The 25,047-nt window shown below is 32.6% G+C and overlaps 1 protein-coding gene, 1 long non-coding RNA gene, 1 other non-coding gene and 1 pseudogene across 4 annotated transcripts; 3 read left to right on the top strand and 1 right to left on the bottom strand.

Moving 5' to 3' along the window:
- Nucleotides 1–5,996: 5,996 nt before the first annotated feature.
- LOC112327526 (uncharacterized) lies at nt 5,997–8,711 on the bottom strand. The gene is made up of 2 exons (XR_002981837.2): nt 8,318–8,711; nt 5,997–8,175 (listed from the first exon to the last, which is right to left on the bottom strand). It is a non-coding gene; the product is annotated as an uncharacterized LOC112327526 (long non-coding RNA).
- A 6,127-nt stretch (nt 8,712–14,838) lies between these two features.
- On the top strand, nt 14,839–16,147 carry LOC18098960 (probable aldo-keto reductase 1; annotated as a pseudogene).
- A 1,502-nt stretch (nt 16,148–17,649) lies between these two features.
- On the top strand, nt 17,650–22,329 carry LOC18098959 (probable aldo-keto reductase 1). 2 transcript variants are annotated; one of them, XM_024600336.2, is made up of 7 exons: nt 17,657–17,868; nt 19,419–19,586; nt 20,627–20,833; nt 20,929–21,101; nt 21,341–21,437; nt 21,634–21,787; nt 21,909–22,329. In XM_024600336.2, exons 1-7 carry the CDS (start codon nt 17,809–17,811, stop codon nt 22,094–22,096), a joined length of 1,047 nt encoding a protein of 348 aa, XP_024456104.2. In that variant the 5' UTR covers nt 17,657–17,808; the 3' UTR covers nt 22,097–22,329. The 2 variants fall into 2 exon arrangements, with proteins under 2 accessions (XP_052309332.1, XP_024456104.2); XM_052453372.1 differs by lacking the exon at nt 21,909–22,329 and having other exon boundaries at nt 17,650–17,868; nt 21,522–21,786.
- A 1,223-nt stretch (nt 22,330–23,552) lies between these two features.
- TRNAG-GCC (transfer RNA glycine (anticodon GCC)) lies at nt 23,553–23,623 on the top strand. The gene has a single exon. It is a non-coding gene; the product is annotated as a tRNA-Gly (tRNA).
- Nucleotides 23,624–25,047: the final 1,424 nt, after the last annotated feature.

Below are 25,047 nucleotides of genomic sequence, written 5' to 3'. Positions count from 1 at the left end.
CGCTTATGTACATGCATGAACTGACACGGAGACACGATTTAAAGTGTTCGCCATGCACTGGTGTGAGCACGCACATGAACAGTTCCATCAAATGGTAAACTACAAAATGGAGTTTTAGAGAGATGGAAAGCAAGGTCTAGTGGAATTACAAATTATCTGTTGATTTTGAGAATGGTAATTTCAAACCAATGACCTTTACCCCAAAAGTTTCCCCTATCATTATTCATAATACTTGTTTAGCTATTCTATTTTCTTTGTTCCTATGATATACATGGCATGCGCGCACGACTTCTAAGAATGCATGAGTATGTGTAAGAATATGATTAACATGCAACTTAGTATTTCAGTTCTTCGACTTATAATCCTCATGCAACTCCCGCACTACATAGAACATTCACTGTCTAAAATATATGGTGCCACAGAAGAAAAAGGACCATAAAGGAAACTAATTGCATAACATATTAAGCAAGGAAACAACAGAAGAAACTGCGAATCTGAATTTTATTCTGGTCTGCAGCGGAGATCATCATAAAAAATATTCAAGGTGACTACTTGAAAAAAATAAAGCTGTCATGGCTTCTATGGTCAAAGTAACTTTAACCATATTTATCAATTTTATTATCTTCCATGCTCCTATCAATTTTACACTATCCACAGTTTAAAGATCCCACATGCTCAACAACTTATTTTCTACAGGCATCCTAGAGGCATAAAAAATATATTTGACACTTGAATCAAAAAAGAAATCTAACTGATGGTATATGCCACAGCATGAACTCTCATTTCAGAATTTTGCTGCTAAGTTTGGTGGCTTGGCACAATACGTCAATACCAACCACCAGATGCATTTTATAACAAGGCGTCTCCGTCCACCAAAAGACATGATAAAACTGCAAAAGTTTTGGAAGGGAAGCGAGACACAATCCATTGCGACAGATTCGAGAAGTTAAGCCTCGTATTCTCCATGTGCCTCTGTAACTTCTCATTTAGATTTTAATATTACAAGGGTACTCGGAGTTCGGAGTCAAATAGTCCTTATTTTTAAAATGTGCTTTTGTTCTTGTCCTTTGTTTATAGTTTCTCATAAATTTGAATATGCAATGCTGTCTCGATATGCCCTTCTATGCAAATTTTATTTACCAGCTTACTGGGAGAACTATTTTACTATTGCCTCCATTAAAAAACATTATCCAATTCCAGTATAAAATCAATCACATATATTAACAGAAACATGAAGTAAAAATTTCAAAGACTGTCTCGAATTTCAGCAAAAAAAATGCTAATTTGATGACAAAGCACAAGCCAAGCTAATTTCTGTGATCCTCTTCATCAAACACCGTTAGCTATATCAAACCCAATGCTTGAATTGCCCCTTCAAACATAGCAAAACCCCACCTTTGAAATCAAATAATGAAGCAAATGGTATGCATTATATGCCCCCTCATCCCCATTTCACATTTCTAGGCATCTTCAAATGCTACCACAACAATCACTACCAAGAAACTCTACTTTGGCCAATTCCCATATATTGTTCAAAATGAAATCTTTTGCCTTGATTTTTCATTTTATTTTTTTATTGAAGTAATACAAGATTGAAAGAGCAAAGTATTATATTGGTCGTGTAGAGACACAGAAAAGAATATTTGAAAAGTAAAAACTTATAGAGACAGAATCAAACAGAAAGAGAAGAGTACCTTACTGTCTTGACAAATTTAAAATGGAATGCCCCACCACCACAAGCTCCTGTTGGTCAGGAGATGTCTTTCTTTCTTTCTTTTCTTAATCCCATTTTGAGATGGGACCCATTAAAGATTGATAAAGCTCCAAACTTTATCTGTGGAGACTCTAGTGTTTTAAGAAGAGGGGCAGAGCAGTGACAGTGACGGAGTTTTCTTCAACTCCTTTACCACACCCATTTGGAACCGATTTTGGGCTTGTGGTCATGAACTTCTGGATATCTAACTTTATGTTTTGGGCTTTGGATAATAACCTTAGAAAATAATTTTTTAATATGATGGTATTTTCGTACTAGAATTCTACTAGATCATTGATAACGATCCAAAAAAAAAATTAAACTTAAAAAGAAAAAACCTAACTAATGTATTATTTTTTTAAAAAAAATATTTTGATCATGAATATAAACCTTGCATATTTTAAAAAATATTAAGATAATAATATAATAAATAATATTTTTATTTAATATTAAAATAACAACATATTAAATTGACTTTAGTCAATCTATGATGATCAACAAAATCTATTAGCCAGGATCATGAGACCATAATAATCCTATAAAAAACAAATTAAAAAATTCAATACTCAATTAAATAAATGTTTAATGATGAAATTAATTAAAAAAAAAACTCAAGTAAACTCGTATTGACAAGCCAAACTCGTGATCCTGATCATACACTTCACCAAGTTTAATAATTTTTTATGCCTAAGAATATTTTTCAATTAATTATACAACAATAAAGCATGTGAGATTTTTTTTTTAATGAAATAATTTTTTTAAAAAAATAACAACTAGAACAGACAGGTGGGATTAAGATAGCAAAATCAGACCTAATTTTTAATTAAATCTAAATAACCAAATGAGGGTTTTTTATTCAAAGTTAAATAAAAATATAGATCATTGATAACAAAAAATGATTTAAAAAAAAAGGAAGCAAAAATGCATTAAAATAGAAAAAAAAAACAAAAACAAAAACAAAGAGATTGAAGGGTAAAAAGAAAATAAAACAATAAAACAATAAAGCGAGTAAGGCGTGCACCTGCACCTACAATTTTGGCTCATCAATAAGAGGCCTAGCCTATGCGCATTGTTTGCAGCCCTAAAATCCAACGACTAAAAGCTTTTTTTTTTTTCTCAAAACTTCAAGTTTTAACCCATTTTTTAATAAAAAACACCTAGTTAGCACCTTAGAGACCTTGATTAATTCATTTGTGGCTTTAAACAACATAAAAATCTGTTCAAAAATCAAAAATAAAAACTCAATCCAAAAAACTTCTCAAGTTTAGATCTATCATCTTAAGTGATGATGATGAGAACACCCAAATGAAACTCCCTTCATAAAATGAAACTTGTTGATACCAGAATCAATTATTTTGGTTGTTATAAGTAGTGTCAATCGATACTTTCTCTCTTTATTACCAGAATTCAATGACCTTCTCTTTCTTCTCTTGAACCATAAACTAAAAATAAAAAAATAAATTTTGTATACCAATTGAATTTTCAAAAACTTAAGGCACCGAAATGTTATTAATTTAAAAGTTTGAAAACTAAATTAAACATATCTTACCAATTTTGAAACTACCACTTAGTTTCTTTTTTTTTTTTGTCTTCATTCTTTTAATTATATCATTTTCTTAACAAATTGGATGTAATTGACCACCAATTTAGCCTAAAAATGATCGAGTTAAAGAGAAAAACAATTTAACACCAAAATAAAAAAAAATGATTGTACTAATCCACCATAATTTGTGAGAGAATATTAAATGAGAAGGTTTACTAACTTAGTATAGAGAATATTTAGAAAACAAAATACCAAGACAATGATGCTGACATTATAAAATGTTGGGTGGTTGAATTTGCGATGATATAGCCCATATTTGTTGCAAAATAGGGTGGGGTGAGGGGTTGCTGTTTGGATTTGTAGTTAAAAAGTAAAAGGAAGAAGAAGAAAAAGAAGTGGATGATAGAGCTAATATCTGTTATAACACTTTTAAATTATCCAACGAAATATTGCGATGAAAAATTATTGTTGGTAATTCCGCCAATAAACAATGACATATCATTTTACCAACAAAATCACTGCCATAATATTTCTTGATTTTTTAATTATTTTTATTTTATTGGTAATTACCGATGAAATATTTTTCATCGGAAATTACCATATAAATGTCTGACATACATATGCCATTGTTATTATCATCAAAAAGTATAAATAATTTTTTTTTATCGATAATTCTGTTTTTATTTGATAATATTTTGGTAGTCTTGATGACATTGCATGGAAATCAACCAAAAGAAGAAAATGAAGTTTACTTAAAAGGATTATTCAAATATTCTTTAGAGTTCTTAGTCTTAAGAATAATGAAATATTTGTGCATATATTTCTACATATGAATTCGACTTTACGTAAACTTCATTAACAATGTGATTTTTTCTAAGCATCATTAATAACAAAATCGGAAATTTATTCACTAACAATCTTTTTAAGATCAAGTCAATCAAACTGCTTTTATATAACAACAATCTAGAGTGTGTGTGTCTATATATATATATATATATATATATATATATATATATATATATATATATATATTCCAACTAGTCCTTTTTTAATTTTTTTTATGGAAAGAAATTTCCATCAAAAGAGAAGAAACCTTAAAAATAATTTATATGAATAAAAAATATATTAATATATAGAAATAAAAACCTGGGAAATAAAAAAAATCACCGAAATGTACGTAAAACAAGAAATGAATTCTGGGAAAAAAAATTCAGTGAGTTCGATGGCTGTATGACTCCAACTCATATGAAATGGTCACCACTTTCTTGGTTTGTGCAAGGTATAATTAGGATCTGTAGATCCTCGTATTTGATATTTTTTTTGCTTAATAATTGTATAACTTTTTTCAATGTGACATGCATTCAAGCTCTGTGGTAGTATAAATTTATATTTGAGAGAGATATTTTTTGTATTTCTCAAAATTAATCTTAAGATTTTGTATGTTTGGATGGCAATTTTTATCATAATAAGTGTGCACAGAAGTACAAATTAAATGACTATATAATTAATGATATCATCTGCTATTTTTTTAATAATTCTTTCTTCCCAAATAACTTAAAACTTTCAACTTCAATTTTCTGATTTAAAAAGATTGTCGATTGGGCCTGTTTGAGAGCGTGGTTGTGATTGTTTTTCAAACTATTTTTTACTCGAAAATATATCAAAATAATATATTTTTTTATTTTTTAAAAATTATTTTTGATTTCAGCACATCAAAATAATTTGAAAACACTAAAAAATATTAATTTGAACTAAAAAAAATATTTAAAATTTTTTCAAAAGCATTTTTGAAACGCAAAAACAAACAGGACGGTAACTTAACTAAAATCAATATGAGTTGGAGAATGATTCTCCAGAGTTAATTATGAATTCTAGTTTTTGAATATGATGAGTAAAACACTAAAAAAACATCTGATAAAAATCTTAAAAATCAACTCCTTAATTTTTTAGAGTTTGTAAGAGTGGAAGGTGATTTTTATAAAATCATGAAAAGTGATGATTTTTAAGATAGATTACTACTTATTTAATTTAAAATACAAAAATAACTTTAAATAATTTAAATTAACTTACCTCAGAATTTTTTAATTAACTTATCTATTAAACAATTTATTTAATTTTCCAAAGCAAGCGTTTAATTTCTTAAAAAATATCTAATTTAAATTATGTCTTTAACAATAATTTTAATTTAATTGGTTTTACTAATATAGCATCACAATACGTCATCATCGAATATTTTATAATGTATTTAATTTTATTGTACAAAAGACAAATTGAGAGACTAAATGAAGAAATAAGCTAGCAAAAAAGACAAGTTCTTTTTTTACCCATATGAGTTGCGCAGGTGAGACATCTATATCTCTAGTTGTGCAGACACCATTTACACAGCCAGTTTTGAAATTTTTTACGCATGAGAAATATTTTTTTCTGTTATACTAATTAAAATATATATTTTTTATTTGTATTGTAAATAAAAAAAAACCTCCGAAATCATCCGCTTGTCCTAAGATTTTCATCAGCGTATTGTTAAGAGTATTATATATATATATATATAAACCAGCTGTGCGTTTCTTTGAGTCACAGTAACTCGTACTCCATTGTTTTCAATTTATAGCTGCAAGTCATGCGAGTTCTTGAATTGATCAAGAACTATCTTGTTTTTTTTCCAAGAAGAAGCTTCATTGTAGTGTTCCATGAGAGGTAGAAACCCACAAGCTTCATGTCTAAGATCTTGCATTTTTCAAAGCCATTCTTTTAAGAAAACAGTGATCACCCACCTCAATAGGCTGCTGGATGCTAAAACATTATTATTGGTACTAAACAGGGACACAGAGAGAAGGCTCACGTCAATCTTTAAAAACTAAAGAAAACCTATCTGTATATCTTTCAACCTAGACTTTAATATTCCTACCCTCAAGTGTTCAAATCCTTGAAATTTGAAATAACTGCCTATGAAGAAGGTTTGTACTGGGCATAAGATGTCACATCCTACTCTAACCCATGTGCCTGTCACCCACTTGAGTAATTGACCAAACGATGCCAGCGTCGAGAAGATGCCTGCTAGGGTTAGTTGACTTCATGTGAAAGTCCCATTAATGGCTTGCAACAAACCCTATCAAGGAACCCAAAAACCATGTGTTCCTGTACCTGAAGTAAGATGAAGACAAAAAGAAAACCCGTGAAGAGAGGCATATTGGTGACGTTTCTTCTATGTGGGTGGCTTTTGGGAATCTTATAAAGCTTTTATGGAGCCGAGCCAAATCGAGTTTCCAAACAGAGACAAAACATGACATCTTACAACAACCCAAGTAATGAGAAACACAAGATTGTCTTAAACATTGATGGAGTGCCACTCACAGGAAGGTTCCCTCCTTCTATATACATGGTTTCACCATTCTTATTTTATATGAAAGCTGCAGTGCTAGAGATAATTAAATGATCGCTTAATCCAATGTTTAAGCCATTTAGTTAAGTCTTTTAATAGATTTCTCAACTATTAATTTAGTTTTGAGATACTAGTTAACAGAGTTGTTGTTAAACAAATGAAGCATGGATCACAGAAAAAATAAAAGTCAGTATGTAATTACGAGCTGACAGTACTCAAGTCAGAAAAAATTATATTCTTCCCTTGAATTACTACAACAACGACTCTAGCTCACCAGACAGGCATGCACCTTCTAATATAATGATAGAGATATCCAAATTGGAGGAAGAAATTCTATGACTCCACATATTAATTAGGCAGTGCCATGACGTTCATGGCGTAGAAAATTGACCATACTAGCTTCTTCCAAATATCTTATACTTCATCCCAACAAAAGAAAGGATAGAAAGCAAGAAAGAAATGCTTAATATTAGTCAAGAACAACGAATTGGGAGACAATATCACAATATATAATTGTTGTTTCTCTGAAGAAAAATGGAAACACGTAGAGAAAATATGGACTGATGAACCATTTGTTATATGCTTTCCTTCTACTTGGACCTTAATTTATTTGAATTCGTCATCTAGTTGAAATATTTGATGAAGGTCGGTTAATTAGATGTTAATATAATGATTGCAATCAAGAATAGAACATAAAATTAATGGCTTGGTATAGTTTTTTTTTTTAATTAATCACTTGGTGTAACCATATTTGATATAAAGTTTATATTAAAATTCGAGATCCATGACAAATTGACAATATCCATCCTGCATCTATACTGAGAAATAAAACTGGTTCTACACTTATTTTTTTTTCATGTCCTTAAAAAATTCCACAAATATGGTTGTCTGAGAGATTTTGAGAATCCAGAAATGGGTTTTATTGCATTCTAGAGTGAGATCCCTGGAGCTGTGAGGTTCCACTCGGGGGTGTGCTTACAAGGTCCAAGACTAATCTGTTTGTTTCTTCATCATCAATAAAAGAAATATGTATGATCTCACCTGTGGTGCTTGAATTTCCTCAGTTGTAAACGAAGATGACAAGGAGGAGAAAAGCTGTCTTGTCCTCTACCAGATCTGAGGCCCTATTCAGACCCAGTTGCGTAGATTTATGTCATGTTGGTTCATCATTATATGGACTGGTCCATTGTTTCATGCATTTGCAGTCATTACTTAGCCATCTTCATGATTACAATTTTATTGACTCATGAACAAAACCCACCCCGGACCTCCACTCCCATATTCCCACGCCTCCCACACACAGTATCAGAAATTGACATGACCGTACAGGAGGAATATAAAAGCACACTCTCTTCAAGGCACAAGAAGATAGATCTCAAAAGCACCAACCAAGCTAAGACAAAAAAATTGTCTCCTACAGGTTACAACCCTAAGAGATCACATCTCGCTAGTAGGAAAGGAGAACACACAGACATAGTCCATAAACAACTTCAGATACTACAAAAGAAGCATCCCAACATCAAAGAGCAGAAGGTGGTCAGAGAAAGAAGAAACAGGACAATAAAGGAATATATATATATATATATACACACAGAGATCAGAAAAAAAATCAAACAGAAAAAGATGAAAGATGACATACCTTATCTAGTGTTCTTTCCAAGACAGATTCCTAATGGGGGGTCTGAAGAAAAAGATCAGAGGATGAAAATAGGGTTTAAGCTGATTAGGGTTTCCCATGCTACCATCAATAGATGAAACTACCACATGATCTAGTCTTTCCCGTATAGGAAAATTAAGGAAAGTTCAGATCATGCTGGCAGCTTCAACTACTAGTGGTGCATGATTAGGTCTATCCGCTCGCGGCGATGCACTTGTTTAGGGCTTGAAGTTGCCTCTTCATCTTTCTTCTGGTTGAAGGTTTCATAGATAAGGAAGGATATGGGAGGATATATACAAGTAGAGAGGAATACTTATAGAGGAGTTAAATCTCTAGCTACTTCCTCCAGTTGCTTGCAACCCCACTATTTTCTTTATGTGACTAGGATTCTAGGATGCCATAAATTAACCATCATACAATACAATTCTTTTCTAATTTTAAACGGTGGAGATATTTTTTTATTAAACAATATATTTTTTAAATAATACTTGATCCATTATTCTACATAAATTAATTATTTTCTTAAAATATGTTTGGCACTATGGACGATAATTTGTGGAATACATCTGCTGAACAACTAGCTAGGCCACGCTTTTAACTGTATCATTTAATAATACAGTAAGAGCAACTAAAAATCTGACTTAACGATTTGGAATCTGACTCGAGCCGGGTTTTACTTCAAATTATTTTGGATAATAACTCGTCGAATTTAGATGTCTTAGCAGATTGTCCACAATCTGGTTGGTTTACTTGATATAATTCAGGTGAGACTCAGTCCGACCAACTCAAAAAAATTAAGAAAAATAAACTATGCTGTTTTAGACAAAATAATTGACCCAGTAATACAGTACTATCTTAGCCCTAAACCGGGTCAGATCTTGAGCAGACAAGTATGTTGGAAACTAAACTAAACAGGAAAAGGGAAAAAAAGCTCTAAAAGGAAAATTGAAAAGTAGAACTCAGAGAAAGAAAAAAATATAGGGTGGTCCCAAAAAGAAAAATTGAATATTGTCACGCCTAGGCCACCACATGCAGAGAGGTTAGTGAGGTTTTCTAAATTTCCCAAGAGCTGCCTCCTGTAACTTTAGCTGGAAGACCCTTCCATTGATGACACCTCTCCCTCCCTCCCTCCCTCCCTCCCTCTGGGTTGTTATAAAGTAAGCATCAACTATGAACCAAAAAGAGCATGAAACGCAAGTAGCATACAGGGGACCAGTTTGCATGGCTTCATAGCTGTTCCATAAGGTTGACACATAAAGCAAAAGAAAGGAAAAACAGGAAAAAGCACCTTAGCCTATCAAAACCCATCTTTTCTCTTGATGGGGGAGTGCATAACTTACTTGGAAGATTGCTTTTTCTACATGGCCCTTAATTCGTTCGTTCATCAATGATGGTAACCTGTTTATTCCTCACAATTCCTTAATTATATACCTGCATATGCCTACTAGCTAGATCGGTCTGCTTTTTCATTGGTGCCAGCCGCACACTGGAAGCAATTATTTTGAAGAACTTGTATACCACTTGGGAGGTAACACATGGAACATTAGCCTGTAAAGTGATGCCTTCGACTTTGGAGATTAGAAAAGAGATTGCTTACGCTTTGATGATCAGAGTTGGTTGTGATTTGGACTTGCTGCTGCTCCTTTTCATCCTTTAATTTATTCTCTTAATCAAGTTGTTTAGGAGGTTCAAGACATTCGATTGTATGGTAGGGAATTTGCCTTACACTAATAATTGTACATAGATGCTCCCATTAACCGATCACCGGCGGCTCTAAGTCATAAACCCTAATCAACTGTAGCTGATTAAGCATGCATGATACCTTTAATTTTATATATCCATGCCTTTACTTTCTTCTTTATGGAGTGGCAGAAAGTTTTTTTTTTTTTTTTCTTAATTGTTTACATGTTGTGTGGTTGATTCAGACATATCTTACAGCCGACCATCTGGTATCCATAATTAGAGTGTTGCCATTTTGTTTAAAGACAACTGGGACTTTTTCTTTTCTTTTCTTTTCCTTTTCCTTTTCCTTCTTGGTTTTTTATTTTTTTCATTTTTTTCCCAGATTTACAGAGGGACGTATGCGAAGTCTTTGATTAGCACAACTAATTAATACTTTACTACTCGTAATTAGCCAAGTGAGCAAATTAATTAAGCTCTTGCTTAAATTGAAGTCGAGAATCCCTTCTTACTAGCACAACGTAAAGAAGAAGGAATGGTTATCTAATATAGTTATTATACTTCTCAGTTATTGGATCATCAGGTTAATTTGTAAGCCATAAATAAATTGTTTTTATTAAGAAAGATAATGCTTCGATAATTTCTTTTCTTTTCTTTGATGTTCATCTGTTTGACCGAATAAATTGAATCACTAGAAATCTCACTAGATTAAACAGGTTTTCAATGTAGTTGATCTGTCTTAGTTCACTTTGAAACCCCAATCAAATTAAATTTAGAATTCTATATAAGAGTACGAGTTGAATGATTTGACCTAGCTAGGATGTATGGCTTTGAACACTTGCCATCCTAACCGCAACCTTGGGTGGTCCCAAACTTTTTTAATTTTTTGGGTGTGTATAGTTGAATGTGGTTGTGGTTATTTTTTAAAGTATTTTTTATTTAAAAATATATTAAAATAATATTTATTTTATTTTTTAAAAATTATTTTTGATATCAGCGCATTAAAACGATACAAAAATACTAAAAAAATTCAAAATTCTTGGGAACGCGGGTTGGACCGCGTTCCCAAACGGTCACTCTTTTATTTTATTAAGAGCTGATTGATTATCTTTTAAAATGTTTTTTATTTTAGAAAACATAAAAATAATATTTATTTACTTTATTTTTAACACTAATTCATTAAAATAATAAAAAATACTAAAACAACATAAATATTTCAAAGAGCCGCTTTCTATATATAGTTGGGACATGGGGGCAAATATTTGCTTTCTTGTTGAAGGTAATTAATTAGTAATTAGTTGATGTAATCAAAAGAAATCACGAGGAGGGGAGATATAACCCCACACACACACACACACACACACACACACACCATGCAAGACAAGAGATTGTGAGGAATTCCACACCAAGGCAAGAGGCATGTAAAAGTATCATATAACCCAGCTATCATTGAAGTGGTCATGAATATGATAATTCTTCTTATTTTTATTTTCTTCTTCTTTTTAATTTAATTTAATTTAATTTTTGTACATAATAGATGGATGGATGGAGCTATCATGAGGCAACAGCAAGGTAATGATTCCCACAACGTTGTACTGTCATGTACTTTGGGCCCATCTCTGCTCAAGGATGGGCCCTTCATCTGGGCCTTGCAAAACATTCGGACCCATTCCTTCTTAAATTCTTAAGAGTACCCTACAATTTGTGCTGTCAATGAATTCTCACCGTTAAATCTTCCATTTTTTTGCACATACAGCGGCATTAATTGTGTTTGATATTGCTGTAGTTTGTTTTACTTGTATTCACAAGTTTTACTGTAATAAGTTGGATGGGTTCTTACCCACGAGTTAAAACTCGTGGATAAAAACATGTTTTTATTCATAAGTTTTAATAATTAGTTACGTGTTTTTTTAAAAATGTGGTTACGGTTATTTTTTAAAGTGTCTTTTCATTCAGAAATATATCAAAATAATTTTTTTTATTTTTTAAAAATTAATACCAAAACAAACTAAAAACATAAAAAAAATATTAATTTAAAATAAAAAAAATAAAAAAAATTAATTTTTTTCAAAAATATTTTTAAAATACGATAACAAACAAGAATGTGCTGTAGTTTGATTTCCTTATATTCACGAGTTTTACTGTAATGAGTTCCACGTGTTCTTATCCACGAGTTTTTACTGTGGTAAAACATAGACCACTTCTTCTTCTTCTTCTTCTTCTTGGGATGCTATATTGACGGCCACAAGCATGGAGAATGGAATGATGGCTTCCCAGCAAAGCTATTTTTCGATGGAGCTTTATATTTCCATCTTTATGTAGTCAAAGAAGGCCAATGATTAGTGGAAGTGCTGTTTTAATGGATTATCCGATTGTACTGTTTACCTAACCTAAGTGGGTCTCTTTTTCTTTTACTTTTACTTTTACCTTTTCTATTTGATTTTAATTTTAATTTTAATTTTTAATCAAACTCTCCCTTTCCTTTGCCTTCAAGATGGAAGTACAAAAGGACCATCCATCATTTCACCAGGAAGTTTCACCAGGAAGGTGGAGGGGTGCTCCTAATTAATTTACCTTGTGTTTTTTCTTGTTGTTTTAAATAAATCTTTATAATTTTCATTTATATTTGCTAACTAGTGACAAAACTGAACTTTTAGATTATGTTCGGTTAGTATGTTATATAGAATGAACGGATAAAGAAAAAAAAATATTTAGTTAAAAAAACAAAGAAAAAATATTAAATAAATTTATAGTTTTGGAGTTAATTTTTTTTTATTGCCCTTCAAACTTTTGTTACCACCTCAAATAGTTTTTTTTTCCATTTAATTTTTTTTTTTATTGGTCCATCAAACTTTTTATTTTCATTCACATCCTTCTTCGGTAAACTAAGAAATGATAAATGAAATCATGAACATACAAGGTCATACAGATTGAAGATTTTTTTAAAAAAAATAAAAAAATCATAATATTATTATTAATTAATTGACATGAGTAGACCGTAAGAGAAACACAGTCTTCTCAATCTCAACATCACAGTATGTTTCAAGACTTGACAGGTAGCACAATATTTAAATTTATTAATTTATATTCCTGTGTGTTATTATTTTATGATATTTTTATTTGTTTACAATCTAATTTTAAGTAATTAATATATTAACAAAAAATACACAGAACATATAATTAATTTATTTCAGATAATCAATTGAAAACAAGTAATTAATATTCAAATAAGAAAAATCAAATACAATTCTGCTACATACCTGATGTGGCAGCTACATATACAGTTTATCACGGTAAAACTCATGGACTTGAGTAAGATTTATCATGAAATGTCTAGCCTAAATGAGGTTTCATGTTAATAATTTTCTGTACCAAAACTTCTCTACTAGCATTACTAACTAACCAAGATGGATCGGTTGTTTGTGATGCTTATATAATTATTGAGATTTTTATTACTTGGAAACCAGGTCAACTCTATACTAGAAGAGTTTTTTCGTCTAGTTCTACTACTCAAGTAGAGTTCTAGCATATCAATCTCATTGATTTTCACAAACCAAAACATTGAATTCACACCCTCGTCACTATAGATTGGTACTTCGATATAACGAGTTTGACTAATCCCAATTTGCAACATCCTTCAAGTAATTTCAACTTCTATTTCAAACATATTCTAGCCAAGTCGATCACATTATATTTTTGATAATTTGTTAAATGACATGTCTAATGTAGCCGTTAGAAATTTATGGTTTTCTTTATTTACAGGTGATACCATTGTCAGTATTGATAATGATATCATTATGAAAACAAATATTTCTAAATTATCAAATATTTTGTTAAACAACACAACACAACACAATTCTAATTTATTAATATCTTGGGATTAATCAAAGTGCATCAATTATAAACTAAAAATTTATCTAATTAACTTAATCCATAATTTAGCCTAAATCAACACTAACATTTCAAACATATAATTTTGTGAATTCAGAATCAATAACAACCCAAAATAATTGATTATTTAACAAAATAATCTAACTATCAACTAAAAATATATCTAATTAGCTTAATTCATAATTTAACCAAAATCATTACTAATATTTCAAACATAATTTTATTAATTCACAGTCAACAACAACCTTAAATAATTAATTTTTTTAACAAAATAACCTAACTATCAACTAAAAATATATCTAATTAGCTTAATTCATAATTTAACCAAAATCAATACTAATGTTTCAAACACAATTTTATTAATTCACAGTCAACAACAACCTTAAATAATTAATTTTTTTTAACAAAATAACCTAACTATCAACTAAAAATATATCTAATTTTTCTATTTTATAATTTAACCTAAATCAACACTAACATTTAAAACACATAATTTTGTTAATTCACTAAACTTAATTATACATAAATTAAACTAATTCCTAATTCAAAATCCTAACATTCAATAAAATCAAATTAATATCAATTAAACATAAATTATATAAAATTAATTGAGGGAAAGTGTTCAATAATATATTTTTAGAAGTGAAATGTACGTGGCTGGTGAGGATGACTGATGGTGGTATTTTGACAATCATTCAAGTAGTGAATTACTTTCGATGGTTAATTATTCTCAATTTCTCAGAAGATATAACTGAAGAACGAAGTCATAGCTCATGAGTTCTTAAATTCTTTTGTTGGCAGTCAAGATTTAGGTGCCAAGTGAATAATTATGGATACAGGAAACAATATAGTGACATAATCAATATTCTCTTAAGAAACTGATATAAGCAATGACCCTGGCCTTTGCAGCCTCCAATAGTCTTCAACAGTTTCACTTCATATTCTATATATACTTGGCATTTCGATGCAAACAAGCAGAGAAAAGATGAGATTACAGTAAGAAGAAGATCTAAGATGGCAGAGGGGCAGAGAGTTGATATTCCAAGGGTCAAGCTTGGAACTCAAGGACTTGAGGTAGTAATACTCGGTGAATGTGATCATTTCTACAGGAAAAACCATCCAGAATTTAAAAGTTTGTTTATTTTCCGGATTCTAGCAGGTTGTGATGTTTTTAAAAATATTTTTACTGGTCTAATAGGTCTCAAAGCTGGGTTTTGGATGTATGGGGCTTAGTGAAATGTACAATGCTCCAGTCCCAGAAGATGTTGGCATTTCAATCATCAAGGAAGCTTTCAATCAAGGAATTACATTCTTTGATACTGCAGATATTTATGGACCTTACACTAATGAAGTTCTCGCTGGCAAGTTTAGTGCCAAAAAATTGCTCTGTCTTCCCTTGATTCATCATGAAGTTATAGATATATCTACATGTATGGTTTTGCCTTTGCATTAACTCTATAACTGGTCTTCCTAAATGTTATGCTTTCGTTGGAAAGACATCAGAGCTAGACTCTAATGATGCTGAGGTCTCCATTTGTGTTGATTAATTGTATAGATCCATTTGGCAACAAAGTTTGGCATTGTTAGAAGGAGTTTTGATATTAAAAACATTACAAATGTTCCAGTCAGTGGAAATCCTGAATACGCCCGTGCATGTTGTGAGGCTAGCGCTAAGCGTCTCGATGTGGAATACATTGATCTCTACTGTCAACACAGGATTGACACTTCAACACCCATCGAGGATACTGTAAGAACTATGTTTTCCTCCCCTCATCTGGGGACACTTTAATTTCATCATCTATATATAGCTTCTTATGTTTAAACTATCAGGAAGGATGCAGAAACAATGTATATGATCGAGCATTTTGAACTTATTATGCAATAATGGATTTTTCCCCCCGGCTTTGGCAGATAGGAGAGCTAAAGAAGTTAGTGGACGAGGTGGAAATCCAAGTATATTGGGTTGTCTGAAGCTAGCGCAGACACAATAAGAAGGGCACATGCAGTTCATCCTGTTACTGCAGTTCAAGTGGAATGGTCTCTGTGGTCTCGTGACATTGAGGAACAAAATAGGAAGCAACTGTTACACTGACATTATGTTTAATATCTGTGTGACATTTGGTGCTCGAACTGTGCAGAGAACTTGGAATTGCAGTAGTTGCATATGGTCCCCTTGCTTTCGGACTTTTTGCTGGCAGGGCAGTTGTGGAAAGTTTACCTTCAGATACTGTACTTGTATGAAACTATACTTACATTTACTTGTTTGCATTTGGTCCTGTCAGCCTTGGGGTTTCTAAAGAGTCAATCCTGAAAAAGAAAGTTTTATGCTTGGAGCACAAACACCTTGCTTGTTCTTCATCTGAATGGAGATTTATGCTAGTTGCTAACTCATGACTTAACTTGTCGTACTGAAGACACTGTTTCCGAGGTTTAGTGGTGAGAATCTCGACAAGAACAAAGTCTTTTCCAGTCTAATCGAAAAGTCGGCTTGAAAATAGTGGTCGGTGCTAAACCAGAAATGTATTTGACCCACACGTCATCTTATCGCAAAGAGAACATCAAAGACCTTTCAAATTCTATCATAGAAGGAGGCGTTCAACATGAAATGATTAATCTAGCCCTTAATAATTTATAAGAAATAATTATGTCATAATAAAAAAATCATTATATCTCTAAAATCTAGTTCAAAGGTCTTATAGCTTAAAAGATAATTTTGTTATTACACTGCTGTTAGAATGGATGGGTAGTGTTTTGTGTCTTGCTCGACAGAAAATTCCCTTCTAGCTTTAGGTTCTTGTTAAAGATTCAATGTTTTCTTGGTGCTCATCCCTGTTTTCAACACTTGCTTTGTATTGTCTGTTCTCTACATGTAAACCTCAACTATGTGGGGCCTCTGTTATGAAATCTCATCCTCATCCTTTATCAGAAAAAAGTGCTTAACACAGCTCTTCACAGCATCAACCTAGCGACGATGAATACATATGCATATATAAAGGAATGCATGTTCCAATGGAAGCTGCATTATGTCATGGCCATGATATAAGTGACATATTCAAACATGAACTATCAGGATACGTTATGGTTATTTACCCCATTCCCTGTTTGTTTTAGTTTTAAATTTTGATCTCTTGATGTATAATTATTCTAAATCACTCTAATTTTATTTTATTTTATAAAATCAATCATCAACCGAGTATCAAATATTTCACTTAATATTGCAAGATTCTCATATTAAGACACTCGAAACAAATTAACCAGTCAAATTCAAAATAAATTCAATAAAAAGGGATTAAATTAAAAAAAAGGTTAAAGGGCTGAAATTAAAAGAGAGACATGAACTTCTGAGCGTGCAAATCAATCTCTAATGTTGGCAATAATACAGGACTGGATGTTTGTTTAAGCTTCAAGTTTGGTCATAAAGTTCTAATTATTTTGAATAAATCAAGTTAAATTTTGTTTTGCTAAACCTGAGTGACGGAATATTTCCTTGACACTTCGAGATCACCGTACACATGGATGAAAAAAACCTCCAAGAATAATAGCAAATCATAGCAATTTCTGAAAACCAAATAAGAAGATAAAAAAAAAATGAGGTATCAATGTGTAAAAACAAAAAGAAACTCTTTTCCGAATGAACAATGCTTCTCCGTAAAAGACTAGCCCCTTGGGGTTATATATATATATATATATGTTGCTATCTATCTGACATATGATCATGCGTCAATTGCAATATCATGATGAAACTAGAATTTAAAAAAAAAGAGTAAACAACGTTAGAAACTGGCATGCCATGTCCCTACATGAAAAGTCAGTGAAAGTTCTCGAGAGGATAAAAACAACACGCAACGCCCCGTCTGAATCACCGGTCTCTCTGCCTCAATTTGATAGCAACAAGAAAAAAGATGGCCGAGGAGCAGAGAGTTACAATTCCAAGAGTGAAACTGGGTAGCCAAGGATTGGAGGTAAAAAAACCCATTTCACCTCTCTCCCTCTGCTTGTGTTTTTCTCTATAATTGAGTCTGTTATCTTTATGATTTACCATATGGCAATCTGCATACATATGATGTTTTTAATTCTTGTATAGTTATTTACATCAGATTAAATAATAGGCATGGTATAGTTTGAGCTGATGAACAGTAATCAAGATTAAGCCTATGGGCACCAGTGAACTGTATGGGAACTGGGAAGCAGTTTCTGATTGAAAAAAATTATACTCTTTTATGTTCACCATTCTATCCTCAAATCGTGTATAAGTTTGGAATATTTATTCGAAAAAATCCTGGGTTTAATAGCGAGGCACAATAGAGAGCTGATCGAGACGGATATAATCTAGATTAAAAGATTCTAAGAGTAAAATTTTGAGACAAATATTAGTTTCTGCAAGGAAAACCTATAGTTGGAAGATAAATTTATATTATACATACAACTAAATTATTTAGTTTTTTTATATAGCTTCAATGTTCATGCAAACTGTGAAGCTCCTCAATTTTTTTTAATTGAATCTTTGTATGAACTAACTAGATTTGAAAGTATGATATATACATCAAATTAAAAGAAAGAGAAATGAAATATAAAACATGAAAAAAAAAAATGTTTAATCTTAAATTCTTGATAATTTTTATTTTGGTTCAAAAGTTTATTTTGTTTATTTTTCAATCTCAAACTTTGAGAGAGGAAAGAGAGAGTTACCTAAAAAGAGAGAAATTATTTTCAATTTGGCAACTTTCTAATGACGAAACTTGCATTTTTTGGTGTTAATGATTTTCATCTGACGAAAGAAGTTTAGTAATAATGGTTTTTTCGCAAAATATCCTTGAAAAAAGAGATCAGATTCTTTTAGTTGATTTTGGTTTTTTATGTGTTTTGAAATTGATAAGTGGTTTTAGGGAGGTTTTTATGGTATTTTAGAGGTGATTTTAGGTGAAAATAGCTTTCAAAATGAATTTTTAGCAACGGAAAAAAATTGATTTCGGTTCGGTTAATTGAAAGAAAAAACTGGAAAAAATTGATTCTATTTTTTAGGTTTTTTGTAACTATAGCCTTCCACTTTTGTGCTTGAGGAATATAATTCCAGACATTAGATGCCATGATCTCCTCACAGGGAAATGCAAACGGAACCCTTTCTCGTTACATGTTGACATGCCCTACCTTGCTATGTATTAGATTCAGGTAGTGTTAATAAGGCAGATCCAATTGCACAGCTGCGCATATTGACTCTGTGCTCATAGGAAAACACAAAACTTTACAGAGAGCAAGCAACAAGTGTAACATGCAGAGATCAAACCAAGAAAGAAAAGGCTTGCCAGATAGCAGTAGATCCAAAGCAAGATAATAACAGTATTAATGGCAAAAGAAACCCAGAAAAGAAAAATCATGGCTTGAAAGAAAGAAACTAACAGAGAAGAAAAATCATGGCAAAGAGAAACAAATCTAAACTCTAAAGCAGTAGATCTAAAGCAATAACAGTATTTATACCCCCTGCTATTGTGTATTAATTCTTGCATGATTTTAGGTCTCGAAGTTGGGGTTTGGATGCACAGGGCTTAGTGGAATTTACAAGGCCCCACCCCCTGAGGAGGTTAGCATTTCAATCATCAAGTATGCTTTTAATAAGGGGATCACGTTTTTTGATACATCAGATGCCTATGGACCTCACACAAATGAAATCCTGATTGGGAAGGTATGTCTCAGAATATTCTTTGAAAGAATTGAGTGTTGGACAGTAATTCGGTAATATATATATATGTTGTCTAGTTTTTTATAAATTTTAAATTTTAAGTAATTCAGTATCTTAATCTTTTGACTGAAATTATAAATTTGACAGGTTTACTTTTCTGTTTTTTTTTTTTTTTTTAATTTTATCATTCAATGCTAGATTTATTTGGAACTCAACTTTAACTTTATTTTATTTGCTTATTCCAGTTTTATGATCTGGCTTGTATATTTGACATGCTCCTGATTTTTATTTTTGTTTACAGGCTCCTCATTATTTTTTCTTGGTTGGGTTTATATTACAAGTCTTATTTTCTAAAAACTTTTTTAAAACACGCTTAAGTTGTTGGTTGTGTTTTTTTTTACCGAAAAGAACATTGTGACTGAGGAGCAGCGCGAGCCCATAACTTTAGTTTTTTTCTAAGATAGCATTGGGATTCTGCCTCCTCATCAAATTTGAAAACCTTTGGACTCTTTCTGCTGATGGTTATTGATGAAGCTTGCTCCCTTCGTTACTATATATATTATATATAGTACTGCCCTGGGCCCTGGCGTTGATGCATTTCTTTAGATGGTGATGACTTTTTTCCATGATAATGGTTCTCATACATGCTCTAGTTCTTGAAGGCTGTAAATATATTGCATTTGTAGGAGAGAATTTTAGTATCATTTTATAGAAGGTTATGGATTGAAAGGTATATATGTTCACTGTCATGTTCAAAAATCAATACAAGGTATGTAAATAAAAAGTACAGTACCATATCCAATGATAGAAACACAAAACAGAAATATGTTGCTGAATAATGCAATTAAATACACGAAGAGCATGTTAAATATGCTCATTGAAAGCTTAGCCAGTAAGCTTTTGCTTCAAGTGGCATGTGTGTCACCCTTCCTTGTAAGAGGTCTTGGATTGGAGCCTCTTATGAACCCAAATTGAAGAGGGATTTCTGATATACTGTCAGGTGTTGATTTTCTTTGTTTATCACCAAAACTTGCATGTTACAGGCATTGAAGCATTTGCCCAGAGAAAAGATCCAGTTGGCTACAAAATTTGGTTTCGTTACAAGTTCTGATTTTAAAGGTACTGCAATCAATGGCAGTCCTGAATATGTTCGTGCAAGTTGTGACGCCAGCCTAAAGCGTCTTTGTGTGGATTACATTGATCTTTACTATCAACACCGAGTTGACACTTCAATACCAATAGAGGAAACTGTATGCTCTTTTTCTTTCCTTTGTTAAGGAACAGTTCAGATTAATGGCATAACTGATTTATTTTTAATCCAGTTCCTATTTGCATTGGCTGGCAGATGGGAGAACTTAAGAAGTTAGTGAAAGAAGGAAAAATTAAGTATATTGGATTGTCTGAAGCAAGTCCCGATACAATAAAGAGGGCGCACGCAGTTCATCCCATTAGTGCAGTACAAATGGAATGGTCACTTTGGTCTCGTGACATTGAAGAAGAAATAATCCCACTTTGCAGGTATACATATCATTGGGATTTTCAGCAGAAGCTGATTATCTAATGATCTATAATCCACTAATGTTTCTAAAATATAAACAAGTTCTTGTTGAGGTTTGCATGAACCAAGCTAGTATCATTCCATCAATGCATTGTGAAATTTAAATTCTGTTCTCTCCTTTTGTTGTCTTTTTTATTTTTGTTAATCTAGCCGAATTTGCTACCATGTCTGACGGCATCTGGCTGTTTGAATTGTGCAGGGATCTTGGAATTGCAGTAGTTCCATATTGCCCTATTGGTCGGGGATTTTTCGGTGGCAGAGGAGTTGTGGAAAGTCTGCCTGCAGACGATAAGCTGGTATGAAGTTTCACACCCACGTACAAAAAGAAATTGTCTGTAATTGCTGCAATTCGGTGTTTTTTAATGCTGCCATTTGTGCAGAAAGCAAACGACTCCCGAAACTTGAACATCATCAGTAATCCAATTCATGCTCTCGTTGCTTATTTGACTCAGAATGCTTTGGTAACTTGTGGCCTACTTGCTGTTGTTTTAGAAATCACATCCAAGGTTCACGGATGAAAATATAGAGAAGAACAAGGTGTTTTATTTTCGAATAGAAAAACTGGCTGCAAAGCGTGGCTGTACTCCCGCTCAGCTTGCCCTTGCTTGGGTTCTCAATCAAGGGGATGATGTTGTACCTATCCCTGGTGAGCCAGTTTGTTTTTTTATTTATGTTGTTCAGTTCTGCAATTTAAGCTACAGATTTTTTGTAAGTGTATCGAATTTCACAGGTTATGCATTGCTAATCTTTTCCTCAAATTTCCCTAGGTACCTCAAAGATCAAAAATCTAGATGACAATATTGGATCATTGCAAGTTAAGCTGACAAAAGATGATTTGAAGGAAATCTCTGATGCTGTTCCCGTCAAAGAAGTTGTTGGCCTTAGAAATAAGGATTTCCACCTCACATGGAAGTTTGCTAATACACCACCTAAAACTAGCCAAGTCTCCACTTGATATGTACATGAAAGCAAGGTTTGCTGCAAGATTTCATTTCAACCTAATAAATTCCATCTTGGACTAAATATCAAGGGTGAAAATGTAGCAAAACAATATTTCATAGCTGCATTTTAGTTGTTTAAATAAACAATGTGGTTGCAAAAATCCTACCTATGTTTTGTGCTTGTGGAATAGAACAACTTCTCCTGTCTCCAGAAGGAACCTCAATCGAATATTTCTTCACATTTTCAGCAACAGTCTGCAGGAACAAAAGTTCAATACAGCAGGCTTGCATCGGTATCCTGATCACAAATTCACTCCAGTTTCTAGATTATTGAGTTGTTTCTTTTCCCTTGACGAAAGCGAGAGCACGATACTTGTAGAAAATGACAGATTTTCCTATAAATGGAGTTGATCTAGCTATTTGTGATAATTGCATGGAATGATACTATGTCAGTCGCCACTAATGAGTCAAGCTTCATGGTGGTTTCCAAGGTGTTTAACCAAACACGCTTAGCCTTTACCCCCAGGGCATCTGATAAAAGTGCGACCCTTTACCCCCTTTCCATTCATCATCTTGTAGGCACTTTCAAATCTAACAGGGAGGTTTCTTATGACCTGGCATGGGAAGGAAACAAAATCATTTCTGAAGAGACCCGATTCCAATATGTGGTAGGTTGTGTCTGGCCAGTGAAAGAGTTCTGGATCAGGAATGGTTGGTAGATGGAAGTACATTTTTCAGAATACGAACAGAGCAATACATTTGTTATGCATCAGGTCCAAGTGAAAGTGATAAAAGAAAATGACGTTATCAATGACCCAGTATGATACTGCTGCCGGCATACTGACTTGACCAATGACACAACAGAAAATATGAAATGTAGTTCATCCCATCACTTCTGTACACATGGAATGGTTCCTGTGGACTCCACTGGTATTGAAGAAGAAGAAGAAGAAGAAGAAGAAAGAGTCCCACTTTGCAGGTTTCTCCACATTTCACCTGAAGTCCTTTTTCAGATGAGTTAAACATGTCTCCTGCGGATATACTATGAACATAATCGTATTTGTACTGCAGTACTTACTCTCTAAACCTAGTTTAGAGATTTCCCTCTTGAATGCAAATATACGTACTGCAGGGAGCTTGGTACTGTAGTAGTTGTGGAAATTTTACATGCAGATAGTTCTCTGCTATGGAACTCGATAATTTTGCAACCTCATGGGCTACTGCCTTGGTGTAATCTTCTGCATTTTATGGTTTTTTTTCTTGTCTCTTCTATGAGATTATTCAGTTAACCGATGAGCATTATATTAAAATATTTTTTTAATCATGTAATGATTTATTTTATATAGTTTTTTTTTTAATTTCATGCATATAATATAATAAACACCTAACAAAATAGCGGAGGGTGGACACGTTTTAGAAAACTAATTTTTAGTATTTACTTATAAGTAGTTTCGCAGTACTACCAGCAAGGCACCAGTGGTCTAGTGGTAGAATAGTACCCTGCCACGGTACAGACCCGGGTTCGATTCCCGGCTGGTGCAATTGTTTTTCCCCAAACTTTGGCTTGCTTTCCAGAGTCAAAACTTTTATTCGAAGTCCAGACCAAACCTACCACATTGTCATTTATTGTGTTTTGGTAGTTTCTACTTTGCAAGATTGCAGATTTTTGTGGATTTTATAGCATTTCTGTGATTAGAGAGTGTTTGAATTCATGGGACTTGTCCAATGGTTATGGAGGTGCATGGTGATGGTAGCATGGAAAACTCTGGGATGTATGGAGTGGCTTCTTTGGTTTGAGTTCTCAGTAAAGATGCAGACTTCATGTCCAGACAGCACAAATCATTGCTCTAATTAACTGGGTTTTGACTGTGAAGTAATTATCTTTTTTTATATTATCGAACAGTTTGAGTTGAATTTATAAGATTTATAAAGGCAAGTTGCTCAATGTATAATGTACCCGTTCAATTTGTTGAAGTGAAGTCCATTGTGATGTGCACCAAATTGAGTGTCTGGCATTTGTTGAGTAATCAGTAATTACACACTGATTATGTGAAGTGCAAATTTGAAGGGAAAATCATGGCTTCTGCATATAGGTAACAAAAGATTGATTAAAAATGAACTGGGAATTGTCATTCTACTTCAAAATTAGCATGAACTTCATCGAAATCCAAGATTCTGATCTTTTGTTTTCTTTATGTAAGAGTATTAAACACTCCATCTTGGTGTTCTTCCTGTTTATTTGTGGTTTTTCCAATTTGGTATGGTATGCTAAACAGGTCTCTAAGTTGGGTTTTGAATGCATGGGCTTAGCTGGAGTTTACAACTCTCCTCTCTCTGACGAGGATGGAATCTCAGTATTGAAGGATGATTTCAATAAGGGTATCACTTTTTTGATACAGCAGATGTATATTGAGCTACCAAATCATTCAGTTTAATTGGATAAGATTTGAACAAGTTGGTCGAAAGTATCCTGAATTGTGGTCCAAATATACTGAAAACAGTCTTTCTTCCGATAAATCTGTTTGTTTCAAAAATAAATTGTTAATTATGCCTTTATAGTTTGGGAAATCCTTCTGGTTGTTTGAATAAATAGTGTTGATTCCAATATAATTTTGAGAAATCCTTTCAAAGAATTTTAAACAACTAAAAAAAGCGATGGTTTTTTACTGTCAGAACAGCTCCCATTGTGAAGTCAGGTTGAAGAGGAACTCTGTACTTTGGTTTGCAAACACCGAGCCTGAGAAACTATTGGCAGTTTGGTTGGCCAATGGAAATATCATGGTGGCATGATAGCTTGGCTTTAAGAAATATGCTAAACAAACTGTAGCCACATGGCATTGAATGCAGAACAATCCCTCGAAGAAGTCTCTGCAGTTGGCAGTTCATCAGCCTGTTCTGCATTGTTTTCGTTTACAGCAGAAATTCCTATATACCGCAGTTAAGACATTGTTGTATTATTTTGATA

Source organism: Populus trichocarpa, chromosome 5, assembly GCF_000002775.5.
Source record: "Populus trichocarpa isolate Nisqually-1 chromosome 5, P.trichocarpa_v4.1, whole genome shotgun sequence".
Classification (NCBI taxonomy): Eukaryota; Viridiplantae; Streptophyta; class Magnoliopsida; order Malpighiales; family Salicaceae; genus Populus; species Populus trichocarpa.
Note: the sequence above shows the minus strand (reverse complement) of the source record. Positions and strands in the feature narration are given on the sequence as shown.

Excerpts from the sequence above, each read along its gene's own strand:
- LOC18098959 (XM_024600336.2), top strand. The coding sequence starts at position 17,809 with ATGGCCGAGGAGCAGAGAGTTACAATTCCAAGAGTGAAACTGGGTAGC. Across the intron at positions 19,587-20,626 it reads ATGAAATCCTGATTGGGAAG|GCATTGAAGCATTTGCCCAG; the intron begins GTATGTCTCAGA and ends TGCATGTTACAG. Across the intron at positions 21,438-21,633 it reads TGCCTGCAGACGATAAGCTG|AAATCACATCCAAGGTTCAC; the intron begins GTATGAAGTTTC and ends CTGTTGTTTTAG.